At 45.2% G+C, this 16,253-nt stretch overlaps 1 protein-coding gene across 1 annotated transcript in view; it reads left to right on the top strand.

Annotated features, from left to right (window-relative positions):
* Positions 1 to 1,085: 1,085 nt before the first annotated feature.
* The window catches only part of RIMKLA (ribosomal modification protein rimK like family member A), a 32,984-nt gene continuing 17,816 nt past the window's right edge, over positions 1,086 to 16,253 (top strand). Inside the window, exon 1 of the mRNA XM_043461692.1 lies at positions 1,086 to 1,375. Coding sequence (XP_043317627.1) covers positions 1,213 to 1,375 — 163 coding nt within the window. The 5' untranslated portion in view covers positions 1,086 to 1,212. The remainder of the gene's footprint in view (positions 1,376 to 16,253) is intronic.

Below are 16,253 nucleotides of genomic sequence, written 5' to 3'. Positions count from 1 at the left end.
TAGTGAAGCCTATGCCTTACCTGAGGTATCTTAACCCATTTCTAAATTGTTATTGCTTGGTCTGCTTTGAAATTCCTCTTGCCTCCCTAAGCCAAAAAACAAACAAACAAACAAACAAAAAGGATAAATATTTTAATGAGTCGGAAGAGCAAATGCAATCTCCAAAGATGGCTAACTTCAGTCCTGCAGTTATTTAGAAAGGAAAGTCTGGCTACAAACACTGTTGTTTGCTGGCAGAATTTGCAATTGGCTAGGGCCAAGGACAGTGTTTAATGATGACTCAGTTGTATGGTCTAGAGGGATGGGGGAAGACCAACTAGTGATCCTTCTGACGAAAAGGACTCATATCTGTTTTCTTCACATTGAGGTTCTACAGACCCAGAACTGCTGCAACCTGGGAGCGGGTGTCCGAGGGAAATCCGGAGACCCTGAGAAATGCACCTTCAAATTATCTGGACCCTCAGCCCAAACAACCCAACTCCCTCCTTCTCTCCCCCCTCCCCAGCTCCAGGCCACGATTTGGGCAGAGGAGTCCAAGGCCAAGGGGCTAACCGGGGGCCTAGCTGGATGACCTTCGCCAGGCCCTGGAGTCTCCCTTAGGAAGTCCTCGGGGCCCTGCTCGGGTTCCGTAGGGGCCGCCGATGCACCCAGCCCCTAGGTGTTCGGGATGGCCTTTGGGAAGCATCCTGCTGCCCGCTGCGGACCATTAGTCCGTCAGCCGGGACACCCTCTCCGCTTCCCTGGATAGCAGCCCGACCCCTCCCGCTCGGGTCGCCCCACCCAGGCCGGCAGCGCCACGCCCACCGGGGTCCAGCGCGGGGCAGGGATGCCCTCGCTCAGCCTCGCCGCCGCCTGTCTCGCTCAGGGCTCCCCCCGGCCAGCAGCCCCGCTCGGGTCCCCTCCCCCGGCCGCCGCAGGCCCCGGCCCCGCCGCCCTTCCCGGGCGCCGCCCGCCGCGGCCGCCTCTGCAGCTGGCCCCGTGGCCGGCCCGCGCCCGCCGCCGCGCGCTGATTGGCTGGCCGGGGCCGGCGGCGGCGCTGAGTGGCCGGGCAGATTCGCTGGGTCAGGGCTGCAGAGGCGCCTGGCGCACCGGCGGGAGCGGAGCCGCGGCGCGCGCTCGCCGGGACGCCGGCCGCCCGCCCGCCAGCCCGAGCGAGCGGCCCGGGGCGCCTAGGGGGCCCGCGCCCCACCGGGCGCCGCCGCCCTGGCCGCCATGTGCTCCCAGCTCTGGTTCCTGACGGACCGGCGCATCCGCGAGGACTACCCGCAGGTGCAGATCCTGCGCGCCCTCCGGCAGCGCTGCTCCGAGCAGGACGTGCGCTTCCGGGCGGTGCTCATGGACCAGATCGCCGTCACCATCGTCGGCGGCAACCTCGGTGAGCTAGGTGGGCCCGGGTGGGTGGGGTGGCGCTCCGGGATCCCCGAGAGCCAGCGAGTGGGCCCGCGCATCGGGCCTCCCCCGGCCAAGTCTCCTTTGGGTCACCCAAACCTGCCGCTCTCCCCCGAGAGACCTCTTCGGGTTAGAGAAATTCCCTAACCTTGGGAGCTTTCTTGACCACCAGCATCTGCCCTGAGGCCAAGATTTGAGAACGGGGTTTAATTCACTTAGGAGACTTAGTCTGGAAGGAACTTGAATTCACCTGAAGTCGCCTGGAGGTCCGAGGAAAATGAAGCTAACCCCAAATTAGCAAATTCTGCTCGCTTCAGTACCCTGCCAGTTTAGATTTATAAGAGCCAACACTAAATTTACAAAATTGCCATTAAGATGAATGTTTTTAAAAGTTTTCCAAGAGTGTCTAAGCATCAGCAGTGCACTGCATAGACCATTATTCCCAAGCTAGGAACCTGCAGATGGGGAGAAATCTGAGAAAGATTAGAATCACCTCTTAAGTATAAAGTAGGAGAGGAGACCTTTGATGGGTTTTCTTTAAACTGATCTTCCTCTCTGAAAGTATTAAATTCTGATTTCAGAAAAGTCACGATTTCAGGTAGAGACCATTCTGGCTGCATTGATTTCTCCACCACTGAGTTCGAGAGATTTGGAATGTAGGGAATGGGAGGGGGGCAGTAAGACATGGTTATCAGCTGTGACCATGACCTCAAAAGGTTGTGTGTTTTTAGATATTCTTAATTATTCTAATATAAACAGTTTCTGGCTTAAGAATCCTAGTTTAGGAGCCTTCCCCTGGCTTGCAGTATTTGAGTCTCTGCAGCCTCTAGTATGGAGGTATCCAGAGGGGTCCAGGACCCAAGGAGCTTTGGGCCCACTGAGAGTGCTTCTTGGAATATCATTTATATTATTTCAATCATGCCTGGTTAAATAAACTCATAATTTGTTACTTTTCTTTGGCAGGGGAAAAGGGTCCCAACTTCTGAACAGGCTACATACACATGAGATTTTGAATATGACCTATTTCTAAGTGGACCATATCTGTTCTAGATGTTTCATCCATAAATTAATCAAAAACCTTCATAAGTGCTATCAGAGTGAATAGTCTGTTGGAGAAATATACTCCAAACACTGGGTGTCATATGCATTTAGTCTAAAAGAGTGGCTGTCAACCATAAAGGGCTCCCTCTCTCTAGTCTCAATTTGCTAAAAATTCTCAGTTAACGCTGAACTGGATTCCTAGACGAGGAATCAGCAGAATTGGATTATTACAGTTTTGCTGCTAACAAGTATCTTGGCTTTGCCTTGGCCGGGTCTCTTTATGTTTTTGAATCTCAGCTTTCTCATTTATAAAGCTAAGGGTTAGGGTTCCTCCAGCTGTAAAATTATCTGTCAGTACTATACTTAAATGGAATGATCTGTCATATTTTCCTGATCTAGATCTAGTATATACATCTTTCCACCCCTAAGAGTTTGCTCTTTTTTAATTTTTTTTTTCCAGCCTGTAAAATTGCCTTTTTTGAGATACAGGCACATCATTCTACATCATTTTCCTTTTTATAGACCCATCATGCATTCCATGAAAGAGTAGGGGAATGCTCTCTGTTTTGTATCTAGAACCCCATTTTAAATAGTCAGTCATAGGAAAATAGAAAATTAAATTCTAATGCTGCAGGAAACATTTCCACTCTTTTGTTTAGTGTCTTAAAATTTTGCTGGAATTCATGTGTGAATGTATCTGTCTATTCAGAAGCCAGTAGTTACTTCTTTCTAAACTACAAGAAGATCTACGTAGTTATTTGCCTAGTCGATCAAGAACATGAACACAGGTACTTTTTGAAGCAGTTTTAATTTTTTGCTAATTCAGTGATTGCCCCACACAAGTCACAACGCATAAAACAAACCTTTTAGATCACTGTTTCTGCTGTCTAAAGCAGTCAAAAGACTTACTCGGTGCATGGTGCATGGGGGGATTAATTAAAGCACAAGTAAGTGAGTTCCATGAGAATACTGGGCTCCTTTGCTTTGCTCAGTGCTTTAACAGTGTCTAAATAGTGCCTCTCAGGTAATAGGCACTCAATAAATGTATTTAAATGAATTAAGATATACAGTCTATTTCCCAGTTTCTTCTAGAGTCAGTTATAGAAAACTGTTGGTAATTTGTTAAGCCAAAGTATTCCTCTGAAATAAACTCTAGAATTTACTGGCTTTGAAATCCAGAAAGAGCTACAATGGTACTGATGTCCTTGCCTATTTGAGAATTATTGTGGGAGCTGGGAAGGAGTTTGGGATCATCCATTCTGACCCCTTCATTTTATAAATGAAAAACCTAATGATCAAAGAGATGGAGTGACGTGCTCAGTGCCATCCAGCTAGTTAGCAGCAAATGAATGCTTAACAACCAGATCTAATTCCCAGCCAGTGATAATGGAATAAGTGTATCCTTGGACATCTGCAACCTATAGTATTGCCCAAAAGTTCAGAGTTTTCTGTAAGATGTTATGGAAAAACTCGAATGAACTTTTTGGCCAGCCCAATACTTTTCTCAGTAGATATGAAACTGAACAGAATTACATTAAATTGAGGCTAGACAGTGATGTTGCAGAGTAATGTGATAGTTTAGGAAGTTAAAGTGTCACCTTTACTCAGGCTTCATATCTTTGCTTCTTTCCATTCTTTATTTAGATTCATGTGGGAGTAGATAAAGGGGTCATTTTGAGACAAGAATGGGCAGTGACTCCACCAGTTCCTTAAATTCATTGCCCATCTTGCCTCCATGGAGGCTAGTGGGAATCCAAATCCAGAGATAAGAATTTCAGGTTATATCTGAAGTAGAATTCAGACAAGAGGATCAAAGTTTTGCGTTTAAACACTGCAGTTATTTTAAACAGAATAATACAAGTAAACTGAAGAAATGCTGCAAATACGAGGTTTTATGGTTATTCTTTTTAACCCAGTGGTCTGCTCTACTGAGCGTAGATTCGGGTGGGGAGACTACTGGGAAGACTGAATGACCTTCAGGTGACTGAAGCAATCCTGTAGAAAACACTTTCCCTTCACCTTCCTGCTGGATGTAGCATTATGAGAATCTGTGCATCGCCATGTCCTTCTTAGAAACCACAAGTTCTTCATTCGTTCAACACATTTTTATTAATTATTCTCAATCCTGAGGATACAGTGGTGGTGAATATGGCACCAAAATGCACGTAGGAATATTCAAAACAAAACACATGGAGTTTTTATCATATGCCATAGGCCAAGTTTCTTTTTACATATTAATCTGATAATTATGTGCCCAGTCAGAGTGTCTGGGCATATGGTGCTGGTTGGCAGTTGGGGACCAACACTGAGTAATTCTGGGCTCAGCACTTTCTGTTTCCTTTGCTTCCACTGCATCCCATGCATCAGCCCGCACTGACTTCAACTTGCCCCTTGCACTGAAATTGCTTCTGCCTGAGATGCTCGTCTGGTCCAGCTCCCTGCCCCATGGGGAACTCTTATTCACCCTTTGTTTGTTTTTTTGTTTTTTATTATTTTTATTCACCCTTTATATGCAGCTCAAGTCTTTTCTTTAAAGTCTGTCTTGACTCCTTACCTGGCCCCCAAGCATCTCTCCCATCTGCTGCCAAATAAGATAGCATTCATTGTATTTTATTGTAATTTACCTATTTACAAAGTTCATCTCCTCTCACCCCCTAAATGACTGGATATTGCTCAAATGCATGCTCCAGAATAGGTACATAGTAGACCTTCAGTTGACATTTGTTGGATGACTGAATGAAGTGCCTTTAAAGGCTAATACAGCTATGTGAGAGGCTAATGCAGGTATGTGAGACTTGTGCTGTATTTAGCTGCTGTGTCTGGGATTTCATGATTGGATGCATAACTGTTTTCGTGATGAGGATGTTTATTTATTTGAGGGCAGAGTCACTGGTGCAAATCAAGTATTTTGACCACGCACAGGACTTTACAAAAGTCTCAAGAAACAAGTATAGCCCCAAACTCAGGAACAGAAACCAAGACAGAAGAGATGAGTTGACCTGGAAATGAGGATGTGTTACAGTTTGGCTCCTAGGAGCAGGATGATTCAGCATTCTTCCCTTACTTTCAGAGCTAAAACCTTGTGGCTGCATGGCAGTTTCTAGGTCAGGTTCTTTACATTAAGGTGTTTTGGGAGATTCTCACGTGGTTCTTTGTAGGAATCAGGTGTGTAAGATTTAAAATGTTTGGGTGGGGAGAAATCTTAATTAAATTTGAATGAGGAAATGGTCTTATCTCAGCCTTCCAAAAGAGAACAGGGGCCTTGCAGAGAAAGGATGGATTCCCATTACTGTGCAAGAAGACACTAGCAAGAAAGGGTACCAGGCTCAACTTTGTGCACAAAGGTTAATCTTTAACCTTAGTCCATGCTAAAGGCCTGTGCCTGACACCCTGTAATCTGAATAAACCAGTATCCAGCACTAGTGGAAAGATCAGGGAGTGGGTGGAAGCACCGACCATATAATGTTTCCAGACTGACGTGAGTGCTGAATGGATATGCTTTACCCCATGGGTCCACACTTATTACTGTGGGCTGACCTCCAGGACTGAGGATGGGTTGAAGTGTGGTTTATGTTGATGTTTCTAACAGCTATTTTTAGGGACAGCTCATGAACTGTGTTGGAAAATGTTCTAGAACTAATAGATGGGGATCCTTAGTGGGTCTCAGAGCCCTACTTTATAGGTTTCTGAATCATCCATTGTTACTACCATACCCTCCACCAGATTGGTTAAGCTTGCCTGATAGAAGGGATACAGCCATCATCAGAGAGGTCCAGGTCATCTACATCCATCCATCCCCCTTGTCATCCCCCTTCTTAGTAGAGAGTCCACTGACATCCAGGTACATTACTGCTAGGCTTACCCCGCTCCACCAACTTCTCCAGTAGATAGGTGGGCCATAGGACCTATTTCCCAGAGAGACTTCACCTTATTCGAATTTTATATTGTTTTGTTACAAAGCTACAACAGGACCCAAAATTCTCAATCTAATTCTACTTGATCCTTCACTATTAAAAAGTAACTCAAGATTTCGTTGTGAGGAAGGGATACAATTAAGTTACTGTGCATCGAAGAATAAACAGGAATAATGGTTCCTTATTCTGATAACTCTGGTATTGTTATTGTCGTTGCTGCTGTTTAGTCGCTAAGTTGTATCCAGTTGTTTGCTACCCCATAAATTGCAGCGTTCCAGGCTTCCCCGTCCTTCACTATCTCCCAGAGTTTGCTCAGATTCATGTTCATTCAGTCAGTAATGCCATCCAACCGTCTCATTCTGTCGCCCCCTTCTCCAAATAGTTTAATATCGTTTATGTGTCAGTTAGTCTTCACAACGATCCTGTTCATTCCTTTACTTCGTTCCACAAATATCATATGGGTGCCCACCCTGTGCCAGCCCAGGTGCTGTGCTAAGCGCTGGAGACACAGTGGAGAGTAAGAACAGACACACTCTCTGTCGTCATTATGATTTTGTTCATTCATTTGCTCGATAAGTATCTGTTGACTGCCTACTATGTGTGGAGTATTGATCTAGGCATCAGAACAAAACAGAAGTCCCTGCCTCTCGAGGAGAGGACATTCTAGATGGGGAAACAGAATACAAACGAGGTAAAATATATTAGCATTTGGTGAAAAGAGCTAAGGAGGAAAGAAAGAAGAAGGGAGAAAAAGCAGCACATTTCTGGGGGCGAGAGAAAGGGTTGTAATTTTAGATAGGGTGGCTGGAGTGATCTTCACCCAGAACAGGAGGTTCAAGTAAAAGACCTGAAGGAGATAAGGGCACAGGCTGTTTGGGATATCCAGGAATAGGGGGCTTCAGGGAGAGGGAAGAGCAAGGAAACCAGTGTGGCCGGAGCAGAATGAGTTAAGAATGAGCATCAGGAGAGGAGGTCAGAGAGGTGAGGGTGGGAGGGGAGCCCGTATATAGGGCCTTGTGAGTCATGGATTTCTTTCTACCTTACCCTGGAGTGAGCTGGGAATCCACTGAAGAACTCTGAGCAGAGAGGAGATGTGACCGGCCCTATGTGCACAGAATCACACTGGCCATAGTGTGAGAACAGACTGGTGGCAGCAAGGGCAAAGGCAGAGAGATCGCCTGAGGGGGTGTTGATGCAGCTCCCGTGAGAGATGAAGGATGCTGATCGCTGGACTAGAATGATTTCGGGGGGAAGGGGAAAAGTGACTGGGTATATTTTGAAGACAGAGTTGTCAGGATTTGCCTACTGGATCAGACATTGGACATGTAAGAAAGACTAACCAAGGAGGCCTTCAAAGTTCCAATGTCTGTCCTAAGCAGCTGTGAGAATCAGGTTTACTGTTTACTCATATGGAAAGGGTGTGAGGGGAGTAGGTTTGGGTAGGTGGTGAGGATCAGGACTGCCTGAGGTGCCCATTAAACATCCAAATGGAAATGGTAAGTAGGCAGTTTATCATATCAGTTGTAATTCAGGGGAAAGTCCTGGCCTGAGGATAGCAAAAGTAGGAGCATCTCTATACACCTATCCCAGGAGTGACTACAGAGAGAAAAGAGATCCAAGGACTGAGCTCTGGGACACTCCACTGTTTAGTGGTTGGGGAGAGGGAGAATGCATGCTAAGTCACTCAGTCTTGTCCGACTCTTGCAACCCCATGGACTATAGTCCACCAGGCTCCTCTGTCCATGGGATTTTTTCCAGGCAAGAATAGTGGAGTGGGTTGCCATTTTGTCCTCCAGGGGATCTTCCACACTCAGGGATCGAACCCACTTCCCCTCCACTGCAGGCATATTCTTTACTGCTGAGCCGTTGGGGAAGCTCTGGGGAGAGGGAGAGGACCCAGCAAAGAATCCTAAGTAAAAGAAGTAAACCCTGGAGAGTGTGGTGTGCTGGAAGCTGAGTGGAGAAAATATTTAAAGATAAAGAAGGAAGACATGATGAGACTCTTTCAGCTGTGGTTTGTAAATCAAGTAAGATGAGGACTGAGAATTGACCATTGGATTTAAACTGTGGGCTTGGCATTAGTGACTCTGATAAGAGCAGTTTCAATGAAGTAACAGAACACAGTGAGTATACACACTGTCTTAGGAGTTTTATTATAATGAAAAGGTGAAGAATGGATTGATAACTTGTATGGACTGAATTGTGTTCTCCCAAAATTCATATATTGAAGCCCTAACCTCTGATGTGATGGTATCTCGAGGTAGCGCTTTTGAGTCATGAGATTTAGATGAGATCATGAGGGTGGGGTCTTCATGATCCGATTAGTGCCTTTATAACAGGAGTTGAGAGAACTTGATCTTTGTCTCTTTCTCCTTGCCATGTGAGGATACAGCAAAAAGGCAGCTAACTGCCAGCAGGAACAAAACGCAATAATGCTGCCACCCCAATATCAGACTTCCAGTGTCCATAACTGTGCAAGATAAATGTCTATTGTTTAAGCCACCCAAGCTATGGTACTTTGTAATAGCAGCTTGAGTTAAGATATTGCTCAAAGATGAATTTGAGAGGCTTTTATTAAAGAAGAGAAATAACACCATATTTTATGTTAGTGTGAATGATCTGATAGAGGGAAATGGAGATTTAGGAGGAGGAGGTTAATTGCTGGAGCAGTGCCTTACATGCCTGAGAGGGGTTGGGATCGGATGCATATTTCAAGAAGTTGGCTTAAGCTAGGAACAAGGACACTTCAGCCACTGTATAACAGAGGAGGTAACCTATTGACACAGGTACAGGCAGGTGGGTAGATATGATAGTGGAAACTTACAGAGAAGTTCTTTTCCGATTGCTTCGGAATCATTGAAATAGGAAGAGTCAGAATGAGGAGGTAGGAAGAAGTAAAGATTTGAGGCAAGAAGACAAAGTGTGAAATAGTTGTTTGGGGTTGAGGGAGAGTGAATGAACTAGGGAAATAGAATAGCTTACCAGGCAGCAGTAAGCATACCCTTGAAACCAGCCAACAGGTTTGTGTGTTTTTTCTCCAGCCATGCTCCATTGCATAGGAGGACACATGAAGTAGGCAGAGTGGGATCAGGGTTACTGGGATTGTGGTTTAGCCAAGCAAGAAATGGGTGCAGGGACATGAAGGTACATGTGTGGTCCTTCACTGTGGAATTTAAATAGTATAAGGGAGGAAGTGAGGGCATGAAGGGGGTGAAGGGCAGTAAAAAGATGGGGGATCCATGCATGGGAGTTCCAGATGGTATCAAAGTGTGGCTGGAGTTGGAGTATGAGAGAGTGAGCTGGAAAGATAGGAGGCAGTGGTTGGAGATGGGAGTTATGATCACTGCATAAAGTCTGGAATGTAACTGGGAGTGGTGGCTGGGCTGGGGTGATGGACAGGATCCTTGGAGGAAAGGAAGTCAAAAAGTGGAGAGACCTGGGCATTGGAAGAATTCTTTTTTTTAAATTTTAATTAATTGACTTCTTTCTTTGGCTGCACTGGGTCTCAGTTGCAACACATGGGATCTTTGATCTTCCCTGCAGCATGCAGCATCTTTAGTTGCAGCATGTGGGATCTAGTTCCCTGACCAGGTATCAAACCCAGGTCCCCTGCATTTGGATATTGAAGTCACCAGTATCTATGACAGTGCAAGAGAGTCAGTGACTCTGGAGCTAAAGCTTCAAGGACAGGGGAGTGACTGGGAGCCTTAGAAGACCTGCACAAGTAGGGAGATGTGGTGGTGGTGGATGAGAGTCAGACTGGGTGTTTTAGGAGGAGAGAAGGGGGATGGTCAAGCCACAGTGAGAAGCAAGGAGCATGTCTCTCCTACCTCCAGGCCCAGTGACCCCAGGCATGAGAGAGAGAAAACCTCCGTAGCTTGGGAGGGAGTAAGAAGCAGTACCACTGGGGAGAGGCAGGGGTCAATTAGACTCAAAGAAAGGAGAGGAAAGGAACACTCATGAAAAGGTCAAGGATAGGGGATTTGCCGCCCACTGAGTCCCATTGACTGAATCCCGTAGGAAACAGGGGAGATGGAAGGTGTGAGTAGAAAAGGCAGTGTCAGAACTGGGCTGGGTGTGGATCAGAGTCCAAGGACATGGCCTTGGAGACTGGAGTCTTGAGAGACTGATCTGAAAGGGGGAAAGGGCTTGATGAGAGTTGTCTTTGTGGTTGCAAGAAAGATTGTGTTGGTGAGGTGAGGGAGAGAGGAAGGTTTTCAAGTTCTGTTTTACAGAAGAGGAAACTGAGAACCAGGGACATTTTTTTGTCTTGCCAAGCTGTTCAATGACAGCACAAATTAAATCAAGTCTCTGACTTAGAGGCCAGGACTTTATCCACTTTGCCATAATTGCCTTTCATCTCTTGTGGCCTCAACTTCCTGAAAGGCCTTTGCAAATAGCCCTGGGATATTCCTAAACTCAGCATGTATGAGTTGCCATGCCTTTGCAACAAGAGATAGACATCAAGCTTTTATTAGTTATACATGTTTCTTCTGAGCGAGAAGCACTGTGAGTTGACATCTTCTTTCTGAAACTTGCCTTGATTCTCTCAGAAATAATCACCTAGCTGTTCCCTCCTCCTCTGCTGTCACTGTACCGATATATATGCCGGCTAGAGCACTTCTAATATTGTATTAGAATCTCCCCAGCCCCTGCCCAAACCAGGCTGATAACTCTTCTTAATACCCAGGTGCTCTGTAGAACCTCACAGACATTAATTACAGTTGTCTCTCTTCTTTCTTCTTAAATCCCAGGGATGTTGTCTCACTCACACACCTCAGCCCCTGTGCCCAGCCCTTGAGACCGTGCCTGGGTGCATGTTCCTTCACTGTCAGGGGCTCTCCCATGGCGCTTGGCCCTTACACTTGATGGCACCCCTACCCCACCCCCTGTCTTGCATCTAACCATCAGTACATGAATCTCTGCCTGAGGGCTTTCTCTGGTTACAGGAGCTCACTTTGCCCGCACATGTATGGTAAGCCAAAAGGGCCAGGGAATTAACACCACACCCCTGGATCAGCTCTCAGCCGGACTTAGTATACAGATAAAATTATAAATCACTAGCTCCCTCACCCCTTGGGTGTGGTAACCAAAGAGTGTGCACTAAACCATTTCTTATTGTTGCCCAGCAGGATTAAGCTCTGGGTGCCAAGGTCATCACTCACTTCCTAAGACACCTTTTATTTGCAGCATTGTCTTTTCCACTCCCCTCCCAGTGTTTCCTGAAATTACCACCCTGATGATAAACCTCTTGTACTTCAGTCCTTGTCTCCAGGAGTCCTGCTGGGGAAACCCAAAACCAACACTGGGTTTGGCCCAAAGTAGGTGCTCAATAAGTCTTCACTGAATGACTACGTGCAATGATAAATGTGTGTTGAGTGACTGAATGAATTACAGTGATGTCAGTATCTTTCTCCATAAGGAGACAATAGACTGGTAGGCAGAGACCACGTGGCTCATCTTTGTATTCCTGTGTCTGACTCATCGCAACAGTTCAATAAAGGTTGAACTGAATTACATGACCTCAAAATAGCATCTGGTGGAAAGAGAAGGTGGCCACATAATGACTGTGGGTCTTAATGAGGTGGAGGTGAGATTTTCTTTGAGCATTGTAACAAAGACCTTTAAAAGGGAAGGAAGAGTGGCATAGTAAGAATAAAAATAACTTCCATATGAGGAAATGCTGGGGGTAGGGTAGAAAAAGACTGGAGAAAATGTGGAGAGTGATTTGGATGAGCCAGATCATGTTTGGGATGACACATATTCCTCCTAACACGACATGGTAATGTGCAGCACTTCATGGATTATTATCCACTTACTTTTTTTATAGGGTTGATTCCTTTCTGAGCCTTGCTGCCAACCGTGGCTAGTAGTAAACACAATCCTACTCAAGTGTAGTGGTTCTAAAAACTCCCGTGAGGTCTTTTTGCTGGCTCTCCTGCGATGGTGTTCTGCTCTTTTTCTTACTTCTGCCACTTGCTTTGTACATGAAGAGTGTTTTTTTTCCTAGCATACACAAAGCCAGTTTAGGGTTTTTTTTTTTAATCAATTATTTATTTTTTGTCTGTGCTGGATCTTCGTTGTTGCATGGGCTTTTCTCTCGTTGTGGCAAGTGGGGGTCACTGTGTGTTGCAGTTGTGCGATCTTATTGTGGTGGCTTCTCTTGTTTCGGAGCATGGACTCTAGGGCACGTGGGCTTCGGTAGTTGTGGCTCCTGGGCTCTAGAGCACAGACTCAATAGTTTGGCACACAGGCTTTGTTCCTCCGCGGCATGTAGGATTGTCCCAGATCAGGGATCAAACCCGTGTCTCCTGCTTTAGCAGGCAGATTCTTGAACACTGAGCCACCAAGGAAGCCCTGCCAGTTTAGTTCTGAAGCTTGCATTTTCGTTGTGAAGCCGGGGATGTATATGTGTGTATGTGAATGAGTGCTGTGTGTCCACACACCTAAAGGGTCATGACCCACTGGGCATCTGCTGCTGCTGAGTCACTTCAGTCGTGTCCGACGCTGTGCGACCCCATAGACCGCAGCCCACCAGGCTCCTCCGTCCATGGGATTTTCCAGGCAAGAGGACTGGAGTGGGGTGCCATGGCCTTCTCCGCACTGGGCATCAGGTCTGTGTAAATGCAGACTTTTAATAGTCAGTCCAGTCCAGGGATTCATATACAAGATGTCATTTTTTTTTAATTAAAGCATAGTTGATTTACAATGTTCTGCCAATTGCTGCTGGACAGAAAAATGACGGAGTTATACACAATATACATTCTTTTTTATATTCTTTTCCATTATGGTTTTGAATATAGTTCCCTGTGGATACTCCCAATATCCACAGGGTATTGAATATAGTTCCCTGTGTGATACAGTAGGACCTTGTTCATTCATTCTAAATGTAATAGTTTGCATTTACTACCCCCAAGCTCCCAGGTCATCACTCTTCCTCAGCAACTACGTCTGTTCTGTTTTTTTTTTTTTTTTTAACGAAACATCTTTAATTTAAATACAATAATACATATGAAAGTTCTTACCAAAGTCCCTCAAACACAAAATGTTAGGCAAATTCAGATCTGAATGATTTTACCTTTTATTATCCTTGACTCTTCCCTGTATTTGTATGAATGATTGAAAATAGGTTTTAATATTTAGAGCTCTGCTTTCCAGTAATGAGTTATTTCTAAAGCTATTTCTCTGTATTATTATGTTCATTTCTCTGCTGTTGTACATATAAATGCAAAAGTCTAGTTTTGTAGAATTAATTTAATCCAATATATAGGTTAGAAAGAAAAACAGGCTCAATTCTTTGGAAAAGTTACTCATTTTTCTGTCTTGTTTTTAATACATTAAAAATATTTCCAAATAAAAAGAATAGAGTCAAAAGGAAATCAGAACATAATTGCACTTGAAAGTATATTATTTTTTTTGGAAGTAACATGGAGGCAATTTTGTGGTTTCAAAAAGTTGATTTAAGCGAGGTTGGTTATTCGTCATTGTACTAACTAGTTTGGGGTCTGATCATTCTCACAATCTTATGGACCTGTTCGGGGACAGAGTGATCATTTTAATTTTTTTTAAAAAAGTGGTTCGAGGCTAAATAGTAAATCTCAAGCCCAGTCTAGGAGCCTGAGAGACCCCAAATATCCCAGAAGCAACTCAGCTCCTTTCCTTCACCCTGCCGTCCAGGTCAAGGTGATACCCAAGAGCACTCAGGCACCTAATCACATGAAATCCCTTGTTATTGAGGGAACGAGCCCCTCCTGGTTCAGGGCTTTCCGCCCATCCCTTGGCAGCAAAGCAGAGGCCTGCCCTCTCTGAGTTCTGCATCAGCCCTTCATTCCCTTGGCTTAAGGCCCATAGATTGCAGCTGGAACGTTAATGATCCCAGGAAAGGTGACACATTAAGCTCCATCCTTTCCTGAGAGGAGATATTTATGGGGAGAGGGAGAGAGATTGCTAAGTGGTTAAAGGCTCTAGAATTCACTGACAGGTTTGCCGAGCACCAGTCTTAAATCCAAGCTGTTCTTGGCCGTGGCTGTGCGGAACTGCCGTTCCTGCTGACGGATGCCATCACAAGCTGCAGACTCTTGTCTCCTGCTTCTAGAAATGTTTGATTTGGACAAGGTGCCGTGACATGCTGTGCTCAGTCGCTTCGGTCATGTCTGACTCTGTGCGACTCTGTTGACTGTAGCCTGCCAGGGTCCTGTGTGCACAGGATTCTCCGGGCAAGAATACTGGAATGAGTTGCCATGTCCTCCTCCAGGGGATCTTCCCTACTCAGGGATCAAACCCACATCTCCTGCATTACAGGCAGATTCTTTACCACTGGCACCACATGGGAAGCCCAAGGTACAGACAGCAAAGAAAATGGGAATGATCAGGGGGCAAGTGATGTTGCCCCGTGGCATGGATGCTGGAGTTGGGTCAATGGGCAGAGAAAGAACTGGTTGTACTGATGTTTCCCCTAAATCCATCATGCTCCTCTCTGCACAGAGCTGGAGGCCAGCACAGTCAGAGACCACATCTGTCTAACTGCTTGCGAGGGCCTTTTCAGCTCCATGTTAACCCATTCCATTCTTCGTTTATTAAAGGCTTCAGTTGGAATGAGCCAGGCCCAAAGATTTACCTTTGGAGAAGAGAGATGAAGTCCTGGTAAGACTTCCTAGGTGTACGTTGAATCTGCTTGTCGAGGCTGAGCTGTCTCTGTCCACTTGTGGTTGGTATTTCCAGAAATGACTGAATTCTTTTCTTCCCATTTAGAAGTGTAACTGTTTGTCTGTGGTCTCGTGTTGAGATTTAAAAGCCAGACGTTTCTGCTGCTTCTCATCTCTCTAGGTCACTTTTCTGTTGCAAAGCCATTTTTCTCATCAGGTGGTGCAAATCTCCATAAAGTGTCCTACCCTGCTCCGTAGAATGTGCAGTAAAAATGCCAGTGCCTTGCATATGCATAGCATTTTGTAGTTCTCAAAGCATTTTTGCATATATTACCTCATTATGTAATGTCGTTCTGGGCTGTTGCTTTTCCCCTGACTGTTCTGTATTTACTCACCTTTTTCACCAACTTGAATACCTTTCTTTCTTCTCCTACCAATTTTCAGGATATTACTCAGGGTTTGCTTTTTCCCCCTTTCAGATTATTTTCCCCAGGGGCTATTAGTGGCAAAGGAAAAAGCACATATAAATGATACTGTTTTCTGATGGCAAAGTGAAGATAACCTGAATGCTCTTTAGACATCATCCCTGAGAATTACGTTCCAGTTCCTTGGGTTCACGCTGTCAACAGAAGTACTAAAAACAATTTAACTTAATGACTGCACTTACTCTCTTTGCTTTAAATTGGTGAAACATCTAGAATGGGAGGAAACTGTGCAAGTTAGATCCATGTAGTTGTTTTTTTGGTTTGGGTTTTTCTGTTTGGTTGCTGTTGTTTTGTTTTGCTTAGAGTTTTTGTATTGATATTATTCATCCCCGAGTAGAGAAATAGTAACTTCCTTAGTAACTTTTATTTTGTTGAAATTAATATGGTGGTGCACTTTTATCACTTACGAAATCAAAGGTGCTTTAGGTTAAAGTCTATAACATGGTTCTCAAACTGTGTTTACAAGGTTTTCTGTGGAGCCTGTTAGAGACTCCTGTAAGGTTCATTAGGGCAGACCAAATCATTTCTTGAACTCACGTCTCATTGCCCTCGCTGGTCCGCTTCTTGTCCCTCTCACTGTATCCCCCAGTGCTGAGTGCACTGGAGATGCCCAGTGACCTACTAAGAGTAATACAAACCACAGGCTGCTGCCGCTGCTAAGTCACTTCAGTCGTGTCCGACTCTGTGCGACCCCATAGACGGCAGCCCGCCAGGCTCCCCCGTCCCTGGGATTCTCCAGGCAAGAACACTGGAGTGGGTTGCCATTTCCTTCTCCAATG

Source organism: Cervus canadensis, chromosome 2 (assembly GCF_019320065.1).
Source record: "Cervus canadensis isolate Bull #8, Minnesota chromosome 2, ASM1932006v1, whole genome shotgun sequence".
Taxonomy (NCBI): domain Eukaryota; kingdom Metazoa; phylum Chordata; class Mammalia; order Artiodactyla; family Cervidae; genus Cervus; species Cervus canadensis.
Note: the sequence above shows the minus strand (reverse complement) of the source record. Positions and strands in the feature narration are given on the sequence as shown.